Source organism: Dipodomys spectabilis, unplaced genomic scaffold (assembly GCF_019054845.1).
Source record: "Dipodomys spectabilis isolate Male_0828 unplaced genomic scaffold, ASM1905484v1 ptg000030l, whole genome shotgun sequence".
In the NCBI taxonomy this organism is placed as follows: domain Eukaryota; kingdom Metazoa; phylum Chordata; class Mammalia; order Rodentia; family Heteromyidae; genus Dipodomys; species Dipodomys spectabilis.
Window position 1 is genome coordinate 3,980,615 of NW_024870707.1, and position 25,654 is coordinate 4,006,268.

At 35.4% G+C, this 25,654-nt stretch overlaps 2 protein-coding genes across 2 annotated transcripts; one reads left to right on the plus strand and one right to left on the minus strand.

Annotated features, from left to right (window-relative positions):
* Nucleotides 1-7,096: 7,096 nt before the first annotated feature.
* On the plus strand, nucleotides 7,097-8,044 carry LOC122105254 (olfactory receptor 8H1-like). Its single transcript, XM_042676411.1, has one exon. The coding sequence runs from the start codon at nucleotides 7,097-7,099 to the stop codon at nucleotides 8,042-8,044; it is 948 nt and encodes a 315-aa protein (XP_042532345.1).
* Nucleotides 8,045-11,605: 3,561 nt separating this feature from the next.
* Nucleotides 11,606-12,592, minus strand: LOC122104754 (olfactory receptor 1094-like). Its single transcript, XM_042675690.1, has one exon. The coding sequence runs from the start codon at nucleotides 12,590-12,592 to the stop codon at nucleotides 11,606-11,608; it is 987 nt and encodes a 328-aa protein (XP_042531624.1).
* Between the last annotated feature and the right edge of the window lie 13,062 nt (nucleotides 12,593-25,654).

Here is a 25,654-nt window from a genome sequence, read left to right on the forward strand (position 1 = left end):
TGGACCCATTGCAACTATGAGAAGTACAAGTTGTCATGTCGAAAACTTTACAACTTTCGTGCAGAGGGGTGGGGGGGAGGATTGGGGCGGGGGCGAGGCTGGGAAGGGATGGGAAGGGTAAACAAAGGAGGAGGCTGCAATGCTTGATAAGAAGTGTACTCATTATCTTGCCCATGTAATTGTAACCCCTCTGTACAGTATGTTCACAAAAAATTTAAATTTAAATTAAAAAAAAGAAATCTATATAGCAGACATAGCAAGAGATGGCAGAAATTGAGAGAAGATGAGAGATAATGCTAAGCTAAAGCTGAAAAGAGCAAGTCACAAAGGGCCAGATAATGGCTGGGAAGGTGGCTCAGTGGTAAGTGCTTGCTTGCATGCATGAGGCCCTGGGTTTGATTCCTCAGCACCACATAAACAGAAAAATCCAGAACTGGTGTTGTGGCTCCTGTGGTAGAGCGCTAGCCTTGAGCTAAGAGCTGAGGGACAGCACCTAGGCCAGAGTTCAGGCCCCATATCCCACCAAAAACAAAGCAAGAGGCAGGTGGGGGAAAGAATCTCCATCTTGTGATGACTGAAAATCCCAGAGGCTTCCAAGACTTAAGCACTGAGGATCTGGACATCTGAAGTTTGAAAGCCATAATAGTTGCTGCTGTGTAGCAACACCCGATGCCTGTGTGAGAGCCATAACACTGGAAGGTGTTACCTATTGCTGTATGCTGCTATATCCTACCGATGCTCTCTGCTAGTGGAAGCTGGATTACAAAACCAGCAAGGTCCCAGCCAGGACTGCTAGCGCTGGATGGACTTTCTTCTTGTCTACTCACCACTCCTATCTTGGTGGAGCAAAAAGTTCTTAGTCACCCATGGGCAATGCTATCGAGTTTTTTCTCATCATATCTCTTACATCTTACACCAAACTCTGAACTTGTGATAGGCTATTTGTATAAAGAATGTTTTTCCTATAATGAAAATATATCTGTGACTAAAAGAAATACACTGCACACTGAGGAGTAAATATTTGCAAAAGACATAACTATGAAATGAAAGGAGAAAGAAAAAAATTTTGATTAATGTCTTAATCAATATTTTGAGATGCCTTTCATGAAAAATCATGTAGAAACCAGGAATACAAGGGGCATCAGAAAACATAATGAAGGTTAATTATTATACGCAATCTCAACCAAACTGAATGTGGAGAAGCTGCAAGTAACTCCTTTACAAGTAAAAATGAGATATGGGGTTTCCCCTCTATCTCTTATTAAATAGACTACTTGAATTTTTAGCCTCAGCAATAAGGCAAGAGAAAAAAAGTTAATAGGGTAACAATTGGAAAGAAGAATCCAAATTAGTCCTGGATTAAGAGATTCTATGCTTAAAAGATACTTAATTTTTTATTGTTAAACTCTTAGATATAAGTGCTTTGCATCTTGTATATACATTTTACTAATTTGGGGAGGGGAAGGGAAATAACACAATGCTGAAATAAGGATACAGATAGACCCATTATAACCATGAAATGTACAATACACTATGTTGAAAACTAACTTCACAACTTCAGGGCAGGAGTGGGGGGAGGGAGGAGTTGGGAAGGTGGATAGGGAATGAATGGTAGGGGGAAAACAAAGGAGGAGGTAACAGTGCTGCATAGGAAATGTACTCATTACCTTACTCATGTAACTGTAATCCCTCTTACAGTGTCTTTACAATAAAACATATATGCAAAAAATAAATATTTTTAGCAAAGTATCAAGAAACATAATGAATTTATAAATTTACTAGTTTCTGAAATCAGGGGGGAAAAAACCTCATTCTCAATGACCTAAAAAAATAAGGAATGTATATCTCCAAGAAAAAACAATGCTTCTAAAATAAAACTAAAAACTATTGAATAAAGAAATAGAAGATACTAGAAGTAAATACAAGAAAATAGTAGCGTTATCTAGGGTGATTTATATTGAAAATTATTTCCTCAGATCATATTTACAAAAATATCAATTAAAAAACAAAAGGAACACTTTCAACAAAATAAGAGGCAATTGTTTCCTGATCAGGACTCCAAGAGCTCAGCATATAAAAGTAAAAACTGGATTGCATTACATTAAAATCTGAATGAAAATATGGGAGAAAATAATTAAAGATATATTACATAGAGAATTAATGGTGTCTTTTTTATTATTCCGATCAGGGCATTATTTTCCGAACTTCTGGAGAATAAACAGTTTCCCAAAAATGTCATTTTTATATCTAGAGAATATATACTTTATGGCATAAGATTTACAACAATCACCATTCCGTTTCTCACTATGAAGCTTTTAAGATTTTTCAAATTCTCCTTAGTTTGTTCAGTTGAGAAAATTATTAATAATGAATATTTGTTTTATTTATCTCATTCAAAAATAATCTCTTTATTCCTTCTTTTCTTCCTTTCTTCTCTATTTTTTTTTGTGTTTTTGTTTTGCCAGTCCTGGAGCTTGAACTCAGGGTCTGAATGTTGTCCTGGAGAATATTTTGCCATACCACTTGAGAGATAACTCCATTTCTGGCTTTTCTGGTAACTTATTGGAGGTAATAGTCTCATGGTGTTTTGTGCCTACGTTGGCTTCTGACCACAATTTCAGATTTTAGCCCGATGAATAGCTAGAATTACAGGCATGAACCATCAGCTTCTGGCTCTATTTTTTTAAGAAACGCTGATTTACGTACTAGACAAATTTTGTTCATAATAGACATGTTTCTGCCATAAAGCTTTATCACAACCTTTAATCTTTCTTGATTATTTAAAATATATGCTGACCTGATTATGAACCTAAAAAGTAAACCAATGATATTTGTCAGTGTGACACCTGGTTTTTTTCTTGTTGATCTCATTTTTCTTTTATTGGATTTTTGTTAAGTTCAAGAAAATAGTAGGATGGTGTCTAAGTATAGAACAAAATTGCACAAGTATTGTTAAAGATGAACATGTAAGACTATCTAACCAGACAGGAGAGTTTTTTCTTACTTGTGTTGCCACAAAATGAAATCCATCACTTACTATATGATGACGTATCAGTGCAAGAAAAAGCTAGCAAGTAGACTAAACAAATAAATAAATAAATAAACCAACAGATAAAATAATATTTATAAAGCTTATAATTATGTATAAATCACAGATTATTATAATAACTTAGCTACAAAGGGAGCATGATTTGAATATGTTCAAAATAAATATTTTGTACAACCAGAGAAATGATTGAAATAAATTATATTAACAAATTTAGAATTGTCTTCATTTACTTTTTTTCAATAGTTTTTTGTATATATCTTTAGACAATGTATGACTTTGTTAATGAATAGTGCAAAAACATCAGCAATAACTGTTTAAATATTAATTTTTTGTTTTGAAAAGAATAAAAATCTTTGTTTATTTTTTAATATTAAATTTTTAAACAGTCACGTCTTGGCTTAAATGTGTATATGGCAAAAAAAATACATGAAAATATTTTTCATACTCAGGAACAGGATACTCAGCTATAATAACTGTTTAAAAATCATAACAGACAAGATAATCTTTGCAATAATTAATTTATTGTTGGGCAGCCACAAATAAATGAATATCAGAATCAAGAAGTATCCTATGAGATATACTCTAGTTGTCAGGGTACTGCATTTAATGTATTTGAAAACATAATCTCATTTCTATTACAGGACATATCTACTTTACATGAAGGTGCTCATAGGAAAGTGAAAGAATGTGTTCTTTGATTATAACAAAATCCATATGAAAGGGGGTGTCTACTTTCTCTTAAGAAACAATGAATATGCTCACAATCTCAGCAGACATTGTTTCCTGTATCAGTAATGACAATGATTACAAGCACCAGACCTGACATTCTGTCCTGAACTAATTAGTCACTCTCTTTCTATGTATATACATAGAATATATATATACATATATATGTATATATATGTATGTATATATATATATATATATATATGGGTGGGTGGGCTTATATGGGTGGGTGGGCTTATATAAGGCTTAACAAGGAAGCAGAAAATAAAAATGGGCTATGGTCTCTTGGAGGCCAAGGGCAGTGTCCAAGGGCCAGGCTCAGAGTGGAATGCTCCACCTGGGGTGGGGGTGTGGGGACCATGTGTGGTATCCTTGGCCAGGTCCAGAGTGGAATGTTCTACCTGGGGTGAGAGACTATTATTGTCTCCTTGGGCTTAGGAGGGAATGACCTGCTTGAGATCAAACCAGGTGCTTTGCTTGACTAAGCAGGATTCAATCCTTCACCAATGATTAGAGCTTCACATGTAGCTAACAAAAACTGGAGAGATTCAGGGCTAGGTTCGAAATCAGGCTGTGTGAAGGGTCAGGATGACTCGAAGAACTTCTTTATGTGGTTCCAGCGACGGTCCCAGGCTCCAGTGTCCCCACAGCCACCAGGAAAAGCCCTTGTTCCCAACCAGCAACTCCTCTATTCTCCTCCTCCTCTTCTTCTTCAGCTCTTTACCATCCGCCATATTGTTCTCTGCCTCTTCCCAGGTGCCTTCGCAGAGGGCGAGAAGGCAAGTCAATTGGTTTTAATGAACACATTTTACTCACAATAGAACCACACAGAATTCATTGATAAAATGCTTTCCATCCCGGGCAGAGTTGATTTTACCTGTTTTCTTAAATATGTCTTCTCCTCCATTTCCTAGCTTGGAAACTACACTACATACACCCCAACCTTTGTACATGTACATAGAAGAGGCAGAAGCATTGCAACAGCGGTTAGAGTAGGCCTACTGGTTAGAAGAGTGGGAAAGAAGAAATGACCCGGATGCTTGTCCTATTCTAAATCCCAGATGGTCTGCTGCATCTAGGCCCTAGATTAAGATTACAAAGAAAATCAAATTCAAGGGTGATGCCATCCAAAACTTGGGAAGCTTCTGCAAAATAGCCCAGTCATTTGGGAGGGACACAGAGAGGCCTTGATTTTTGCTACCTACTAACCTAATGGGTAAAACCTCAAGCTTCAACACGTTGGAGACAGTTAATTCTCACCCAAACACCCTATCACTTCATCCATTGAGATGACCCTTTGAAGTCAGGAGGTCAGGTCTGGCTGGTGCCATATTGGCCTCATGGTGGATGGTAGTGTCTGGGGGATGTCTTCATGCTGGGGGAAGGAAATGCCCCTACCTATCACCTGATGGGCATGCCCAGATCTCTGGAGGCTGGGGCGGACCATTGGCTGATAGGTTACTGGATAGGTTACTGAACCTGTCAGTCCAGTGCCTGGGTCTCAGAAGTTCCTGTGGACCTGCACCCCTATTTAGGCACGGATCACTCTAGAAGCCATTGCTCTGTGCCACGTGTCGCCATGATCGTGTTCTGTGTTCTGTCTCCTGGCTCATCTCAAGTCATCATGGCGTCCCAATTCGGCTCTCAATTGAACTGGCTTATTGGTATTGTTTTGTTCTTTCTTTCCTCTCTGGTCTGTTTCCTAACCATGTTATATGTATTTAGGGGCTGCAGGCCTTCATAACAGTGGGCTGTCTGCATCCTGCTGACTGTATAATAAAGACTCCTATATTTCATCTACCTAAATGTGGCTTCTGAGATGATTTACTTTACACCTTTACTTTCAGAATCAGTCTGCTTTTTACTATGTTCAAAACAAAGGATAACCTCTGTCACAACAAAAAGAACTTAGTATTTAGGTGCCATTTTTTCAACTTTGATAAAATTACTCTCCATCAACGTAAGATTAAGTGCTAGTGGAATTTCCTTGTGAAAAGGGGAAACACTTGTTCAGTTAGAACTTGAGGCTTTGCCTTTGAACACATGCCAAGTAATTTTCCTAGGAAATTAGTCCCTACAGACAAGCTGTTGTGTGGTCCCCAATCCTATTAAGTAAGAAGAAGGCTCCCTGGACTTCTCAAACAGAGAAGAGAGGAGAGTCAGCCCCACCTCCCACTTTGCTTATATCCACCGGGCTACTCAAAATTCTTTTGAGACATACCTTCCTGCAACACTTTCCATTTGCAAAATCTGAAGACAAAATTTAAGTTGGTATATTTACCTTAGAATACAAGCCATGTGCACACACAAATTTAAAAATGTTCAAGTCAGGGAAAAACAATCCTATATTATGGAATTTTTGAACCCTTACACGGAATTCATATTCTATTTGTGCCAAAAACTGGGATCAATGCATCTTTTGGCATACATTATTGTGGGAAGCTCTCTTTTTTTTTCACCAATTCTGGCTCAATGTAAGTATTTTTCTTAAACTTAGAATGTTATAGAGCAAATAAATTGTTACAGAGGCTTTATTAGAAGAATGTTCATGCATTTGGTCCTTACTCTAAATGATGTGAGGATTTGTGGAAACTGAACTACAATGTAGTTATTTAGAAAATGTACATTTTAAAGTAATTTAATTCTGAAATATTACATCTTCTGGTATAAAGTTTATATGTGATCTAAAAGCATACTATTGTAAATCAATTGAAGTATTGATTATTAGAATTTATCAACAATATAAACACAGTAATACAGGACACATTTAAGTCCATTTTCATTATGGTCTATTGTACATTTAAGCCTTTGGCTCATTAAACTGATTGTAAATAAAAGTACAGTAAATAGTATGAACATGCTCTTTGGAGTCATACTATATGAACAATAACCGTAGACTTAATATGTATTGTCAATGACTTCAGCTAAGTCATGTGAGTTCACTTCACTCTGCCTAATCTAAAGTACATGGGTTATAATGTAATGAATGGCATAAAAATTCTGGGGGTCAAGTGTGTCAGTAAAGAATATATTTAGCATATGACCAGGTCAGTTCTAATATGATGAAGTTATCTTCTTTTATATCACGGCAAAAGTCATTTTATACATATATTTCTACATAATGGTAAATGTTTAAGTCATATTGTAAAAAATGTGTGATTAACTTTGAGACAGCCTAAGCTATGGATAAAAGTACTAGACCATTCAGAAAATCACAATGCACACACACACACACACACACACACACACACACACACACAATCTTTACTTATTGGAGCTAAGTATCACTTTTCTTTTCTTTACAGTGACCATAAGCACACCATGAGAACCTGGAATAACACAAAGTATCCTGATTTCATCCTTATGGGACTGACAGGCTCTGGCGAGGTGCAGCTGGCACTGTCTGTGTTGTTTCTCCTGATTTACCTGATTAGTGTGCTAGGCAACCTAGGCATGATCATGATAATTCGCCTGGATCTCCAGCTTCACACCCCTATGTATTTTTTCCTCACTCACCTCTCATTTCTTGACCTCAGCTACTCAAGTGTCATCACCCCTAAAACCCTAGCGAACTTACTGACTTCCACAAAGAGTATTTCCTTCCTGGGCTGCTTCACCCAGATGTACTTTTTTGTCCTGCTTGGTGCTGCAGAATGCTTTCTCCTCGCCTCCATGGCCTATGATCGCCACGTGGCTATCTGCAGTCCTCTGCGCTATCCAGTGATTATGTCCAGAAGATTCTGTCGGGTCCTGATCACGGGGTCCTACCTGATTGGTTTCATGGACTCTTCTGTGAACACTGTGTGTATGAGTAGATTAAAGTTTTGTAACTCTAATATAATCTCACATTTTTTCTGTGACACAACCCCAATGTTAGCACTGTCCTGCACTGATACATATGAGGTTCAAATTGTAATATTCATTTTTGCTGGTTTTACCCTAATGGTGTCCCTTATCACAATATCTGTGTCCTATGTGTCCATTCTGTCGACTATTTTGAAAATTAAGTCCACCTCAGGGAAGCAGAAAGCCTTCTCCACCTGTGCCTCTCACCTGCTGGGAGTCACCATTTTCTATGGCACTATGATCTTCACTTACTTAAAACCCAAGAAGTCCTACTCCCTGGGAAAGGATCAAGTGGCTTCTGTGTTTTACACGATCGTGATCCCCATGCTCAACCCACTCATTTATAGTCTTAGGAACAAGGAAGTGAAGAATGCTTTCTTTCGAGTCATGCAGAAGAGAGTATTCACTGGGCAACTAAAATAACAACGATGTGTAACGTACTTTTAAATTCATCCTTAAAACCAATTCCTTTTAGTCATGTCATTGCCTGCCTGTAAGAATAATTATATAATTAGTCTACATTTCTGTAGAACTGTCATTCATTTTACAATGATGTTGAGACATTTCCTGCAACATTTTAAAATTGCATATTGTGTTTGTCCATCATGACATATGTGCTTGAAGGACACCTAATATTCATAAAAAGAAAGTCTTGTCAATCTTAAAACTGTGTCATATAGTATTCCTTTCTTTGTTTTAAAATTTTATTTTATTGTACAGGTGATGTGTGCAGAGGGGTTACGTGACATAAGTAAGAGAATTAGTACATTTTTGTTGAACATTGTTATCCCTTCCTTCATTTTCTCCCACTTTCTCTTCCCCCATCCTTCTTCCCTCCTCCATCCCCCATCCCCGCCAAGTTGTAAAGTTCATTTCCAGCATAGTGTCTTGTAAGAATCACTGTTGCATTACTTCATTCTTTGTCCTTTGTCTCACCATTTTGTCATCCCCTTTTCCTTCCCCAAATCAGATAAACATATATACAAGATACACAGTACCAAAATCAAAAACAGTGATAACAGATGATAGGCTAAAGGGGGGGAAAGAAATAAAAAAGAAATAACTTCACACAATACATTAAAAGAAACAAAAACCCTTCTTGTTTCCATATCCTGGAGTTGATTTCTATATTCATCTTTTTATATGGTCAGAGAACATAGCTATTGAACTAGTGTCATCCTTTGCTAGGACTATCCCAGATATTTACTAATTATTACAAATGAAGGAAACCATAGAAGCTATGTTTCTTGACATCTGGAATACTTCACTTAATATGTTTTTTTGCTGAGCCTTTCCATCTCCTTATGAATGGAGCAATGCCATTCCTTCTGATGGAAGCATAGAATTCCTTTGTGTGTATATGCCACATTTTCTTGATCCATTCATCTATTGAGGAACATCTGGGTTAAGTCCATGTCTTAGCTATAGTAAATGATACTGCAATGACCATACAAAATGATGCTTATTGATCTTGCTAGCTATGTCCTTTGCCATGCAAAAGCTCTCCAATTTCATTCAATGCCATTTGTCCAACCTTTCTTTGATTTGTTGTGTTTCTGGGTCTCTATTAAGAAAATTTTGGCCTGTGCCAAGCAGACCTAGGGTATCAAGATCAATAGAAAGCCCATGGATTGGGAGAAGATCTTCACTAGCCATACCATGAACAAGGGTCTCATATCTATAATATACATAGAACTCAAAAACTTAAATCCACCAACAACAAATCCTCAAAGAAACAACTGCCCAATAAAAATGCGGGCTAAAGACTTAAAAAGAAACTTGTCCAAAAAGGAAAGGAGGATGGCCAATAGATACATGAAGAAATGTTCAACCTCCCTAGCTATAAAAGAAATGTAAATCAAAACAACATTGAGATACCATCTCACTCCAGTTAGAATGGCTATAATCAAGAATTCAACAGAAGCTGGAGGGGAGGTGGACAGTAGGGAACATTCCTGCATTGTTGGTGGGAGTGTAAACTTGTTTAACCACTTTGGAAACTAGTGTGGAGGTTCCTCCCCTATGACCCAGCAATCCCACTTTCAGGCATTTACCCAAATGATTACAAACAAGACCATAGGAAAGCTACCAGCAAAACTATGTTTACTGCAGCATTATTTTACCATAGCTAAGATATAGAACCAACCCAAATGCCCCTCAGAGATGAATGGATCATGAAAATATGGTATATATACACAATGGAATTCTATACCTCCATCAGAAAGAATGGCATTGCCCCATTTGTTAGGAAATGGAAAGACTTGGAAAAAATTATATTAAGTGAAGTAAGCCAGGCCCAAAGAAACATAGGTCCCATGGTTTCCCTTATTTGCAATAACTCGTATATGTCTGAGGCAAGCAGAAACTGTCAGATAAGTTGATGTTAGGCGAAATGATCCCCAAGGTAAGGATTCAAATGTTTTTTTTTCATTCTTGTGATTGTTTCTAACATATTTATAAGATGACATATTTGTTGCTTTGTATGTCCCTCCCCCAAGGTATAACCCCTGCTTTCACTGTATTTGATGTTGGTATAATTTGGGGAGGGGAAGGGAAAAAACACATTGTTTAAATAGGGGTACAGGTGGACCCATTGCAACAATGAGATATACAAGACGTTATGTCAAAAAACGAACTTTACAACTTTGCTGGGGGGTAGAGGGGTGGTGTTAGTGGGGTAGGAGGGGTGGGGGTGTGGGGGGGAGAAGGGAAGGGATGGTAAGGGGAAACAAAGGAGGAGGCAACAATGCTTGATAAGAAATATACTCATTACCTTGCCCAAGTAATTGTAACCCCTCTGTACTCTATTTTTACAATAAAAACGATGCTTATTGAAATGAACTGCCGAAATAGAAACAAGAGGTTTGGGTGTTTGTTTATTTCTTTTTTAATCATACTGTTCTGTTTGCAGTTATTGCTTTTTTCTTTCATTTTTCCTTTGGTTTATTCCCTGTTGTCAATGTTTTTGATTTCTAAATCCTTTGTCTTGTTTATAAGTCTATCTGATTTAAGAAGGAAAGTACAATCACAGAATCTGACAAAGGGTAAACCAATTCAACAGTGATACATACAAGACACTATATTGGAAATTAATTTTCAAGTGTGTTGGGGGAAATTTGGGGGAAAATGGGAGAAAATGAGGGAGAAAATGAGGGAAAATATTCAAAATAATGTACTCATCTTACTTATGTAAATGTAATCCCTTTATACATCATTGGTACAAAAAATTTAAATTAAAAAAGAAAGAAAACAAATGAAATGTAATTACTTAAGTTTTTTTTTTTTTTTTAAATTTAGTGTACATTATGAAGACTAGTAACAATTATGCTCTTTTGATCTTGGAGTAGCCAGGTTCAATAGTCATTTCTAGCTTGTTGTCTAAGCTATCTTCTTAGGTTTTGGTGATCCTTGGAGGTGTACACACACAGTAAGCACTACATACAGTATCAGTTTACACTTTTAAATTTCACAAGGGCTTTTAGTAACTTCTGTGATTCAGAAGTGAGAAGAAAAATTTAAATAATGGAAGAGAAAACTCTAGTTTTGAGTCAAACAGGGGAAAATACAGAAATGACTACCTTACTTTATTTAATGTTTGGATCAATAGGGCAATTGAAGCAACATTTTACCAGAGCAAGACTGAGTGATAGGATCCCATTGATTCTGGAAATGTACAGATGTAAGCTATTTCAAGCCAGAAAATCCTGAATAAATCATTTAATGCACAATCCATGAAAGTCAAATTATGCAAAACAAGCAGAGTGATTCCTGTCCATTGATGATTAATTAATTCAGATAAATTTGGACAAATTTCTGACATGCAAATGACAAAATAGGCAGAAGTTTCTACCATGTTAGATTAGAAAGTTGATGATAGTTTGTTTGGAAATATTTTAGTAATATAATCAAGATTTGTATTTCCTCCAGTATCTGATTAAACAGGAGTAGATGTACCATCAGCATACTTGACGATTCTTCTTATATTTAAAAATCCACTTGATTGATGAACCAAATTCTTTTCAATAATTTCTTCATTGCCTCCTTTACATCTTTGTTTCTCAAACTGTAAATGATGGGATTCAGCATGGGGATCACAATGGTGTAAAATGTCGACACGATCATGTCATGCTCCAAGGCATAGTTAGAACTTGGTCTCACATACATGAAGAGGATTGTCCCATGATAAATGGACACTCCAGTTAGGTGAGAGCCACAGGTAGAGAACACTTTTCTCCTCCCTTCAGCTGAACGCATTCTCAGAATGGCCAAAAGAATGAAACCATAGGAGACCAGGACAATCAGAATAGTGACTATCTCAATAGACCCTACACAGTAGAAGAGTAGAAGCTGGTTTATTTTTGTGTCAGAACAGGAAATAGCAAGTAGTGGAGGGATATCACAGAAGACATGCTTGATTTCATTGGATCCACAGAAGGACAGGCTAAAAGTAGCCACTGTGTGTATCAATGCATGTGTAATGCCACCAAGATAGGAAGCAATGATGAGTGGCAGATAAACTCTGGCTGACATGGTCACCGAGTACAGGAGGGGGTTGTAGATGGCTACATAGCGGTCATAAGCCATAGCAGCCAAAAGGAAACATTCTGTGGTTCCAAAAGTCACAAAGAGAAGCATTTCTGTGACACACCCTGCATAAGAAATGGATTTATTCTTTGCAAGGAAATTTACCAACATTTTTGGTGTGACAACGCTAGAATAGGAGGCATCCAAGAATGATAGCACACTCAGAAAATAGTACATGGGGTTGTGTAGCCGAGAATCTACTATTACCAATAACACCAATCCCAAATTGCCTACTAGAGTAAAAAGATAGACTGCTAGAAATAGTAAAAATAAGATGACTTGCAGTTCAAAATCATCTGTGAATCCCCTGAGTATAAACATGCTGACTTCAGTCTTATTGTTCGAATGAATTCTGAGCAAATCCATACTTGGTGGTATCCCTGGCATTTGTTGATCCTCAAAGCAATAGCTTGTGAACCTAGAGTCCAGTTACATCTTCATCTTCACATTTTTGGCACACATAAGGAAGTCTTCAAGGCAGATTGATTGAGCAGTTATGCAGGTAGGCCCAGCCAGATGCATGGTTCTGTTTAAATGAATTGAAGAAAATATTTTATTCATTTACTGTCTTTTTTCTCATGTAACAACAAAAATACCGACCTATTACACTAGCTGAATTTCTAGTTTTCTTTTTCTTTCTTTCTGTTTTCTTTGACACTGGAAATAAACAAGGACTTCTTACCTGCTAGGCAAGGGATTTACCACTGATCTATATACCAATATATGCCTTCCATTTTATCAAATTTCTACATTAATTTCATATTGTATGTCTGCATTTTCAAGGTTAGGATTCTACTGCTTGAGCCTTAGCTCATTTTATTATTTTGTTTGTGTTTGTTTTTTGTGTTGTTTTGTTTGGATAGTTAATTGGAGAAGAGTCTCAAGGACTTCCTTGTCCAGGCTGCTTCCAACTGTGATCCTCAGATCTCAGTCTCCTAAGTAGCTAAGCTTATAGATCTGAGCCACTGGAACCTGACTTTAAAAAACAAAAATCTCTATTTAAAAATTTTAAATAGGGATACAGGTGGACCCATTGCAGCAATGAGATGTACAAGACGTTATGTCGAAAAACGAACTTTACAACTTTGGCATGGGGGGTAGGAGGGGGTGAGGGGAGTTGGAGATGGGAAGGGATGGGAAGGAGAAACAAGGGAGGAGGCACCAATGTTTGATAAGAAATGTACTCATTACCTTGCTCATGTAATTGTAACCCCTCTGTATGGTATTTTCTCAATTAAAAAATCTCTAAAAAGTTTTACAAATGGGATTTTAAGTTGAGCAATTTTTAATTTGAGTACAACTATCTCAATCAATTTCACCCCTTCCACCGTTTTCCCCCATGTCTCCCATCCTTACCCATTCCCTCAATCTGAATTTCCTTTTCATCTGACAATCATCCCATTCCATTAGCAACTGAGAGATAGAAATGAGCAGAATAGATGATACTCTTAACAGAAGTAATCTTGTTTGCATAAAAAGGTTAATTCAAAAGACTAATGTATTTGTCTCCTGAAGTAAAATTTTTCTTAAAGTATTTTTTTTTAATTTTCATTCTTGACACAAATATCATTAATTGTCCATTTGTGGCATCCATTTTTACTGGTATTTTTAAATGAATTCGAATTTCATAGAAATGAGAGTTTTCAATTTATATTCTGATTTTTAAGCAGTCCTTGAGCATATATATATATATATATATATATATATATATATATATTTAATACATAATTTTGTTAAAAGTAATTCATGGGATATACAAAATTATACAAATAAAATATATCCCACATGTTTCTTTTTTTCTTTTTATTTATTTATTTATTTTTAATTGCGAAAATACCGTACAGAGGGGTTACAATTACATGAGCAGGGTAATGAGTACATTTCTTATCAAGCATTGTTGCCTCCTCCTTTGTTTCCCCTTCTCATCCCTTCCCATCCCCCACTGCCCCCTTTACCCCACCCCCAGCGCCAAAGTTGTAAAGTTCGTTTTTCTACATAACGTCTTGTACATCTCACTGTTGCAATGGGTCCTCCTGTATCCTTATTTAAACAATTTGTTTTTTCCCTTCCCCTCCCCAAATTATACCAACATCAAATACAGTGAAAACAGGGGTTATACCGTGGGGGAGGGACATACAAAGCAACAAAGAAATCATCTTATAAATATGTTAGAAACAATAGCAAGAAAGAAAAACCATTTGAGTCCTTATCCTGGGGTTCATCTGTTTCCTTGCACTTTATTTTGTGAAAATTTCTTCTGTTACAATGGTAGCCACATTTCTTTCCTATCTACTGGGAAATATTTTTCTACATGTTTCGGCTATATTAATTTGTTTAGTTCTGTTTTAATTTAGTTAGTCCTAACAATACCATGGGTAATGTACGATAACATTTTCCATTTTAAAATGAGACATCCTTTGTGTAAACTAATTTGCATAGGGTTACCTCAGTAGTTAGCAGTGGAAGTTGACATCTGGTCAGACTTGAGAGTGTGCTCACATTCAGTTTACAGAAGCAATACTGCGATGATGGATGTGAATCCCACATGTTTCTATGCCAATGTTTACAGAAATTATTAAACACAATCATAGTGTGAGTCGTTAATGTGCATGCAACAACCCAAAAAAATTGAATTCATTTGTATCTAGACAGAATGCTTTTATGATGAAAACTAAAATATTAGATCACCTATAATACCCAACAAGTTTTAAGAATTTGGGCTGAGTTGGAGGCCAGTAGAGTTTATCTTACGTATGTGAAGTCATGGGTTTAGTCTCTACAGTTTAAGTCCCTCTCCACAAAACAAGCAAATTTCCAAACACAGATTTCATGATGATGGATTTTATTTTTCCTCCTTCATGTCTCACACCCAACTACATTACCAATACAATTATATTTACTGGACACAAGCTGAACTGGATGTAAAAAAAAACAAATAATTTATACTCAATATGAAAAACACTAGATTTTGACATACTAAACCTCCTATCAATCAAAAACATTGTGAGAATGATAGCTGAAAACTCTTTTTAGAAGAAGAACCCATATGTCTTTTTTCTCAATAAGCATCTCAGAGGATTTCTGGGGAAGATGTTTTAATATATATAGGACAAAAAATTCATAAAGTGGGATTACAAGCAGTCAAAAGCTTGATCCTTTGAGATTTCTAGAATTCTTAATTAAAATAAATTCAAATTACTTTGTGTAAAGTGAAAAAATAACATTTAACATACAGAGATGAAACATTTTCTATTTTTGTTTTGATACGTTTATAAAAATAATTAATAAACCATCAACTAGTCCTACATCCATATGTGCAAGTGTAAGAATTCATGCAGTATCGTTACAATAAAAATATATATGTTTATGGTCCTGAAGAAAGGAACATAAATTCTTTTTTCCATATTTGCCTGCGAGGATATTCCTCTTGTAATATGAAATGTCTTTAGATACTTAGAGTTTGATTGGAGCGGGTCAAACAATCACAAGCAAGGTCAAACCAAAGCTATCAGCACAACAATGTTTATTATAGCATCATTCAACATTGTTTATTGTAGCATTATTCACCATAGCTAAGATAGGGAACCAACCCAGGTGCCCCTCAGTAGATGAATGGATCAAGAAAATGTGGTATATATACACAATGGAATTCTATGCCTCCATCAGAAAGAATGACATTGCCTCATTTGTTAGGAAATGGAAAGACTTGGAAAAATTTATACTAAGTGAAGTAAGCCAGGCCCAAAGAAACATAGGTCCCATGGTTTCCCTTGTTTGCAATCACTAGTACATGTCTAGGACAAGCAGAGAAAGTCAAAGGCTATGTATATATGACCATATAAGATGATGTTAAGCAAAATGTACCCCAAAACAGGGACACAAGTGGCTTTTTCTTTCTTGCTATTTTTTTAATGTACTTATAATGCACTATGTGGTTCTTTTGTTTCTTTTGTATGATCTTCCCCCATGGTATAACCCCTGTTTTCACTGTATTTGATTCCAGTGTTCTACTTCTTGTATATACATTTTAATAAGTTGGGGAGGGGAAGGGATACAGTGGAATGCTTAATTGGAGATACAGGTTGACCCATTGTGACAATGAGATGCATAGCAAAAAGTTGAAAATGAAATTTACAACCTCAGTGGGGCGTGGGGGGGCAGAAGGAGGGGGAAAGGAGGAGTTGTAGAGGAGGGGAGGGAAAGGATGGTAGGGAAAAAAACAAAGGAGGAGGTAACAATGCTCGGTAGGAAATACACTCATTACCTTACTCATATAACTGTAACCCCTCTGTACAGAATTTTTACAAAATTTTACAGAATTTTATATATTTATATATATATAAAGAATTCAAAAACAAAAAAAGAAGAATTTGTGTATTGAGTGGTCATTTCAAATACACTAAATCATGTTCCTGTTGAAATATATTCCTTCTGAATTATCTAAACTCCACAATTTTTGTCTTTCAAGTTATGATGAATTTTGATAGACAAAAATTATGAAGTTTAGATCTCTTAGTAGTCCTAGGACTCCATTTGGAAGACAATTTCAGTTGAAGTAGAATCTTCTTTCTTAGATTTTAATACTTTATGGCATAAAGTTCAGTTTCTAATCAAGTTATGACTAATAGATACTTCCTAAGTAGTAGAAAGCTTTTCCTCTTACCTTTTGAAATGAACTGCTTCACCAAGTAAGGCAAGCCACAAGTGTTAACTATTTTAATCCTTCCACTACACGCTGAAGCCCCTCCTGAGGTCCACAGGGAAGCCCCAAGGAGAAAACACACTAATTGCCCTCTGGGAAATGAAAATGCCAAGGTAATCTTTGTAAATACATGAAGGACTAAAAGTAATCAATTATATGATAAATGACAAAACAGAATACAGAAATGAACACTAGACCCAAGAATCAAATTATCCCTCAATGAAGATAAACATACGCTGAAAACTAGGATATAAATCTAATGTGCTGGAAATAGATGCAACTTTTAGACTAATTAGGTGACACTGATCTTATAAAATTCTTTAAAATTCAGCTTTCTCCTCTTGAAAATATAACTTTTTCAATTTTCAGTGTCTTGTGAAGATATATAGATGTAACCTATCACATATGTTTGTATAGATTATATGATATATATGTATACAATAATGTATAATATAGTACAATGATTATAATATATAATGTATTATAATACATAACAATATATGAAAAATTACAACATAGTAGTATAATATATATAGTATATAATAAATATTATATATGTTATATATAAGAGTCATTACAAATATATACATGTATATTAAATACTAAATAAATAATATAAAGATGTAACCCTTGAAAAAAATGTGTGATCATCAATTAATATAATGACATCTCATGCTGGTTTTTATAAAACTCTGTATAATCCACCTTCTTCTTCATCAAAATATTACCTTTTGAATTCTTTCAGTATTTTAGTATTTATATATATTATATAGACTATAGATATGTAATATATATACAGATATTTGCATGTAACTATATCATGTAGATATAAGCTATATGTATATTAAATATTTAATGAACTAATATAAAATATAATTTATGAAAAATGTCTTGCCTTAAATAATCTACCTATACATAATGATTTAGATTTTAGTGTGCTGCAATTCCTAATAGTGTGGGAACTTTTAGCTTATTACATGATTAATAAAACAAATAAAATATAAAGGCTTATATTTAAACTAAATACATAAATGGAAGCCATTACCAGGAGAGTTATTTTTTTTTAAATTTTTATTTTTTGTGAACATACTGTACAGAGGGGTTACAATCACATGGGCAAGATCATGAGTACATCTCTTAAGAAGCATTACAGCCTCCTCCTTTGTTTCCCCTTCACATCCCTTCCCAGCCTCCTCCGGCCCCCCCACCCAATTCTCACCCCTCCCCGCCCCCCAAAGTTGTAAAGCTCGTTTTCGACATGACAACTTGTACTTATCATTGTTGCAACGGGTCCACCTGTATACTTAAACGACTTGTTTTTCCCCATCTCCTCCACAAATTAAACCGACATCAAATATAGTGAAAGCAGGGGTTATGCTGTGGGGGAGGGACATACAAAGCAACAAAGAAATAATCTTATAAATGCGTTAGAAACAAATGCATGAAAGAAAAAAAACATTTAAATACATATCTAAGGGTTCATTTTCCTAACATACCATTATCTGACCTTTTCTACTTGATTCATACATATACTAGATATTGCAAATAAGGGAAACCATGGGACCTATGTTTCTTTGGGCTTGGCTTACTTCACTTAGTATAATTTTTCAGGAGAGTTATTTAAATATTTAGTGCTTGTTTGATTCCTGTATGACCGCCCTCATCTGTTTATCATCTTTTCCTTTTGTCACTGTATTTTGTAAATTCATGAGCTCCATGCAGTCAATTAATTTGCCACTTTCCCGTTAAATTCTTAGGGAAACTGATAATCGCATTAAGATTTTACTGTATTACAGACTAAATAAACTTTAGCTTGTGGTTAAGTGAAATTTCTTCGTGTTAACATTTGGTCATAAATTACCATCTTTTTCTCTCCTCTTAATAACAGATTCATTAATTTTGTTGTATGTATTCGTTCTTGCATTTTTTCAGGTAATCAGTATTTAGAGTAATCTGAGGTTTGTTGATGTTGGTAAAAACTGAGTTTTCTATTTCTGCTGGTCTTTTGTCATCATCACTCAACCTATTTTTCTGTAAGGATTTTTGTTTCTGTTTTTTTGCTTTGTTTTTTTAATAGCAAAATGCTTATTCTCATATCTAGAAATCTTTCTTACCTTCTCGTCTTTCAAAGTGGCTCACTAAAAATGATGTCTAGCATTATATTTAATCACTACACTAATTTCTTAATTCAAGTCTCATAGAAATGAACAGATGTTATTCTCTCTACAACACATGCAAAATCTTTTTTTATTTTTGTGGGTTTTTTTTTTATTGTGAGAATACCGTAGAGAGGAGTTACAATTACATGGGCAAGATAACGAGTACATTTCTTATCAAGCATTGTTGCTTTCCCTTCCCATTTCTTCCCATACTCCAACCACCTCCACTCACCTGATCCTCCCTCCCCCCCCCACCCCGTCCCGCACCCTCCACCCCGTCTCATCAAAGTTGCAAAGTTCATTTCTCGACATAATCACTTGTACATCTCATTGTTGCAATGGGTCCACCTGTATCCCTAGTTAAACGATTTGTTTTTGCCCTTCCCCTCCACAAATTATACCAACATCAAATACAGTGAAAGCAGGGGTTATACCATGGGGGAGGGACATACAAAGCAACAAAGAAATCATCTTATAAATGTCTTAGAAACAATTGCATGAAAGAAAAAAAAGCATTTGAATATTTATCTTGAGGTTCATTCCCCTAACATCAACTTATCTGACCTTTTGTGCTTGACTCAGACATATACTAGTTATTGCAAATGAGAGAAACCATCATGGGACCTAAGTTTCTTTGGGCCTGGCTTACTTCACTTAATATAATTTTTTCCAAGTCCTTCCATTTCCAAACAAATGGGACAATGTCATTCTTTCTGATGGAGGCAAAGAATTCCATTGTGTATATATACCACATTTTCTTGATCCATTCATCTACTGAGGGGCATCTGGGTTGGTTCCATATCTTAGCTATGGTAAATAATGCTGCAATAAACATAGTTGTGCTGGTAGCTTTAGTATGGTCTTGTTTGTGATCATTTGGGATTGCTGGGTCATAGGGGAGCTCTATGTGGAGTCTTTTGAGGAACCTCCATACTGCTTTCCAAAGTGGTTGAACAAGTTTACACTCCCACCAACAATGCAGTAAGGTTCCCCTCTATCCACATCCCCCCAGCATCTGTTGTTATTAGAGTTCTTGATTTTAGCCATTCTAACTGGGGTGAAGTGGTATCTCAATGCTGTTTTGATTTGCATTTCTTTTTTTTTTTTAATTTAATTTTATTTTATTTGAGAACGTACTGTACAGAGGGGTTACAATTACATGGGCAGGATAATGCATACATTTCTTACCAAGCATTGCAGCTTCCTCCTTTGTTTACCCTTCACCTGCCTTCCCAGCCTCCCCCCTCCCCCCCACCCAATCCTACCCCCCCCTCCCCCCCACACACCGACATTGTAAAGCTGGTTTTGACATGACATTTTGTACTTCTCATTGTTGCAACAGGTCCACCTGAATCCTTAAACGACTTGTTTGTCCCCATCTCCTCCACATGTTATACTGACATCAAATACAGTGAAAGCAGGGGTTACACTGTGGGGGAGGGACATACAAAGCAACAAAGAAATAATCTTATAAATGCGTTAGAAACACAGATTTGCATTTCTTTTATGGCTAGGGAGGTTGAGCATTTCTTCATGTGTCCATTGGCCATCCTTTCCTCTTCAGAGAAGTTTTTCTTTAAGTCTTTAGCCCACTTATTTATTGCGCAGTTGTTTCTTTGAGGATTTGTTGTTAGGGGATTTAATTTTTTTAGTTCCAGGTATATTTTAGATATGAGACCCTTGTCTGTTGTATGGCTAGTGAAGATTTCCCAATCCATGGGTTTTCTATTGATCTTACTAGCTATGTCCTTTGCCATGCAGAAGCTCTGCAATTTCATGCAATCCCATTTGCCCAACCTTTTTTGGATTTATTGTGTTTCTGAGTCTCTATTATGAAAATTTCGGCCTGTGCCAAGGAGACCTAGGTTTTCTTCTATTCCATCCTATAATGTTTTCAGAATGTCTGCTTTGACTCTGAGGTCTTTGATCCATTTGGAGTTGATTCTGGTGCATGGTGATATATAGGGATCTTGGTTTAGTTTTCTACAAGTAGTTAACCAATTTTGCCAGCACCATTTACTGAAGAAGCTGTCTTTCTTCCATTTTATTTTTTAGCTCCCTCATTGAAGATTAGATGGCTATAGGTCTGCACGTTCATTTCTGGGTTTTCAATTCTATTCCATTGGTCCTGAGGTCTGTTCTTGTGCCAGTACCAAGCTGTTTTGATTACTATGGCTTTATAGTAGAGTTTGAAATTTGGTATTGATATTCCTCCAGCAGGGTTCTTTCTGTTGAGGAGCGTTTTTGCTATTCAGGGTCTTTTATTGTTCCATATGAATTTTTGGATTGCCTCTTCTATTTCCTTGAATAATGAGGTTGGATTATTGATAGGTATCGCATTGAATTTGTAGATAGCCTTGGGAAGTATTGCCATCTTTTCAAAAATATGATGTTTTCTCAAATACGATGTTGATCTTTCCAATCCAGGAGCATGGGAATTTTTGCCACTTTCTAAGTTCTGTTTTGATTTCCTTTTTCAAGTTTTTAAAGTTTTCATCATAGAGATCCTTCACTTCTTTGGTTAAGTTAATTCCTAGGTATTTTATTTTTTGTGGGGCTATTACAAATGGAGTTGGTTTCCTAATATCAGCCACACATTTCTCATTGTTGGCATACAGAAAAGCCATTTATTTTTGAGGGTTAATTTTATGCCCTGCTACTTTTCCAAAGTTTTCCACATCAATGATCATTCATATCACTCTCTCAAAAAAGAATATCCAGGAAGTTGACCAAAAGGGAGAATTGGTTTATACCTTCCTTTGTGCCAGTATTAAAGATGTTCATTATTACAGTTTATTAAACACATATGTGGGTTTTTGTGTCTTTGAATAATATATTTATCACATACCACAGCTTGTGTTTATATATGTATACACATGCATGTCAAATGAATAATATATTTCACAACGTTACATGACTTATACAATTTGGAAATGACATATCTTAGAGTTTACAATTTTGTTTTCTTCATTTGCATGACATTTTGTTTGAGTTTCTATTATAATATTTCTCCAAAAGCTCAAAGTTCATTTACTTCTTAATAGCAAGTATGTAATATGAACAGAATAACATGAAATATATATGAAGATGACTTCCTCATCCTTATGCTAGATTTTGTAAGGCATGCTGTGATTGTATATTACTGTGGTTAATTCAAATAGTTTACTTTTTCATTTCATAATTGGTTTATATTGTGAGCGTGAGAAAATTGGTCCCTAGGGATGTTAAATGATAACCCAGTAAGTAACAAATCTCTGTTATAATGTTCACGATTCCTGTCTTAAGGATTCTTGTCTCTTATTCAAATACTTTTGAAACAGTTTTTGGAAGCATTATTTTAAACCAGAGATCAAAGCACACTTTTCACTGTAAAAACCATTACGTGTCATGTCTTTCTGCATAGCCATTTACAGATTCATTACTTAGCAAATCATCATATTGTTTCCTGAACAAGAAGCTAGATAATTAGAGAGCGTTTCCCCCTGGAACAGCATCTCCTTGGGGCTTCAGGAGCAATTGTGTTCATATAAAACCTCTTATTTTATGAATCATGTTCATAGTAATTCCAAACTCACAACTTTTGTTTCACAGGTAAGAGAACCCATATAATTTTTTTTAAAGTATGTTAAGAAACCAAAAATTTACTATTTTACTACACTAAACAAGTAGCATAAAATCTCACTTCTTGCTGATTGCATAGAGAGGTAGAACATATGTACTACATTTTAATTAGAATTCAAAATGAACACAATCTGAAAAGCAACAAAGGTAATAAGAAATACTACGTTTTTGTTAGTAGAGGTAAATAAAATGTTCTAACTAGGGCACACACTTCCATTTTCTCAAGGAAAGAGAAGGTTTCTTGAAGTATGAATAATTAGTGAATTGCAGACAAAAGCTAACAAAAATGTTAAAATAAAAATGTTCAACATTCAAGGAGCATCTATTTTTGGGGGGGTAGGGATGGGAGGGAATGTGTAGCTTGAACTCTGGGTCTGGGCACTGTCCCTGAGCTCTTCAGCTCAAATTGAGCACTCTAGCACTTGAGCCACAATGCCACTAAGAGTCTCATGGGCTTTCCTGCACTGGCTGGCTTTTAACCAAGATCCTCAGAACTCAGCCTCTTGACTAGTTAGTATTACAGGCCTGAGCACCAGTGCCCAGCAGGTCTTCAATTTTGATCAAAGGAGAAAAGTAATCAATCTTTCAATTTGGTCTATCTCACGAGTTAGGTAATTTTGAAGCAATTCCACAGTATTTCTGATTTCCAGTATTTTTAAAAAATTGCAAACCATTTCAAGAATGTTTCCTTCCTTTTTCACCAAGGGGTAGGGATGTCACTTAGAAGCAGGGATTTACTAGCCAGAGGCAAGGGGGGACAAAAGTCCCAGAATTTTGAGTGAGACATCATGCTGGCTTTGCTTTTGACACTGATCTTAAAGTTTTGCTGTAAAAGTGGAATAAAATATTTCCCACATAAGCCCATCACTGTCTCAAGTGCTCAAAAGCTAGCTATAATTGTTCTTTGTTTGCAAACTTAGTGTAACAATATTATGTTGTTTTCTGCCTTTCACTCCACTTGCACTCATGTATAGGAATTAACTTAAAAATTACTTGTCATTACAGTTTTCAAGAACAATAGTCATTTTATCCTTACAAGTCTGATTTAACACAAGCTATTGTTTTTTAGAGAACCTCATGACACCTCTTTTTTTGCATCCTGTCGTGTGGATATTGAAAAATAAATGTTAATGTAGAATGAATATAGAAGGTAGAAAATGACTCCTAGAGAGTAGGAGGGAAGAAAGAATAATGAGTGGCTGATAACTGCATGTTGTATGCATTTGCTGATATACGACAGACCTCAATAATATATACAAACGATGCATGCTCATTTTAAGTTATTTTAAAATTGAAACTATCATTTTTCAAGAGAAATAGAAGTACTTGACAAATAGAAGTACTTGGATCTTTCCTATTTCATTCATGCAAGGAAATGCAGCTCACCATGGTACAAGTATACCTGGTGTAATTCAATGCATATTTTGGCATGAACACGTTACACAATTTATAAAATTCTCTCTTGCTTAAAAATAGTCCAAAAATATGTGGTTTGGTGAGGAAAAACTATAATCATAATATTGCTCTATAACTATGGATTAATCCTGTTAAATAATGTTAGTGAGGGTAAGTGTTACAAAACAAAGATTTGCCTTACTCAAAAAGAAAAAATAGCTAGTAGAGCACTTGCCTTTATTTTAGCAGTCCTGTATTTTATCTCAACCACAGAAAATATATTAAATAAAGTAATAAAGCATGAGAAATCCAACTCAAGGTTAAGTCACATACAGTTACTGATGATTGATCATAATGTATATTTGTGACCAAATATTTGACAACTAGAAAAGGTCTGATGAGAGAGGAAGTGAATTTTGTTGAGATATATTGTACTCATGTATGGGAATGTACTAATTATAATATTACAGCAATAGATTATTAATATGAACACTGACTCATATTTATTAAGATTTGTGTTATATAAATGCATGAGTATAATAAAATCTATTTTCTAAACAGAATTAGAAAGTACATACTTACAAATAAAGTTATATTTGACATATCTTTTGCATAAGCATAAAACTAATAATATAAAATTTAATTTATTCCATCTTTCATACCAACACTTATAATCTTAGCAATTACTTTCATACCTCATTATAAATATGTGGTTTGTTATATATCTAATTATAAATATTTGGTTTCTTATAGTTGAGTCATTTAGTCCTGATTTCACTGAGTGGCTAGACAACACTAAACAAGTACATTAATGTAAAGAAAAATTATACTTTCTAGTTTCTAAGAATGAGTCCTCTGATTGGTATTCAATATTTAAAGCAATGCAAAGACCAGAAAGAACAACAAGAATTTAGATTCTGAAGGACTGAAAATGATGAAAAATTCAGCTAGGGAAAAAAAAAGAGAAAATGGAATGATAGTAATTTAGGAAAAAATATTGGCTGGTGTTTGGTACAAATGGTAAAATACCTGACTAACCAACATGAGGCTAATTACCTCCAGTAACAGAAAAAAGCCAATATTTATTAATTCTATTAATAGGTAGATCTAAGTGAGATTAAAATACTTTAGCAACTTTCCTACAAAATATTTATAACATACTGGAGGCAACTACGCTATTGCATCAAACAAATTAAACCTATTGTATTTTTTTTTTTTTTGCCAGTCCTGGACCTTTAACTCAGGGCCTGTCCCTGAGCTTCTTTTGCTCAAGGCTAGCATTCTACACTTGAGACATGGTGCTACTTCTTGCTTTTTCTGTTTATGTGGAATTAAGGAATCTTACCCAGGGTTTCATGCATACTAGGCAAGCACTCTACCACTAAGCCACCTTCCCAGTCTGCATCTTGTATTTTTAAATTTCAATTTTAATAATGTCTTGCTTGTCCATATTTATATCTTTGTTTTCAAATAGGTATTGTTCATACTCTGCAGAAGAGTAGATTATAACAAATCCTTTTATACAATTTTCAAAACAACAGAATTCAGACATTCAAGTTCTATACTCTGTTC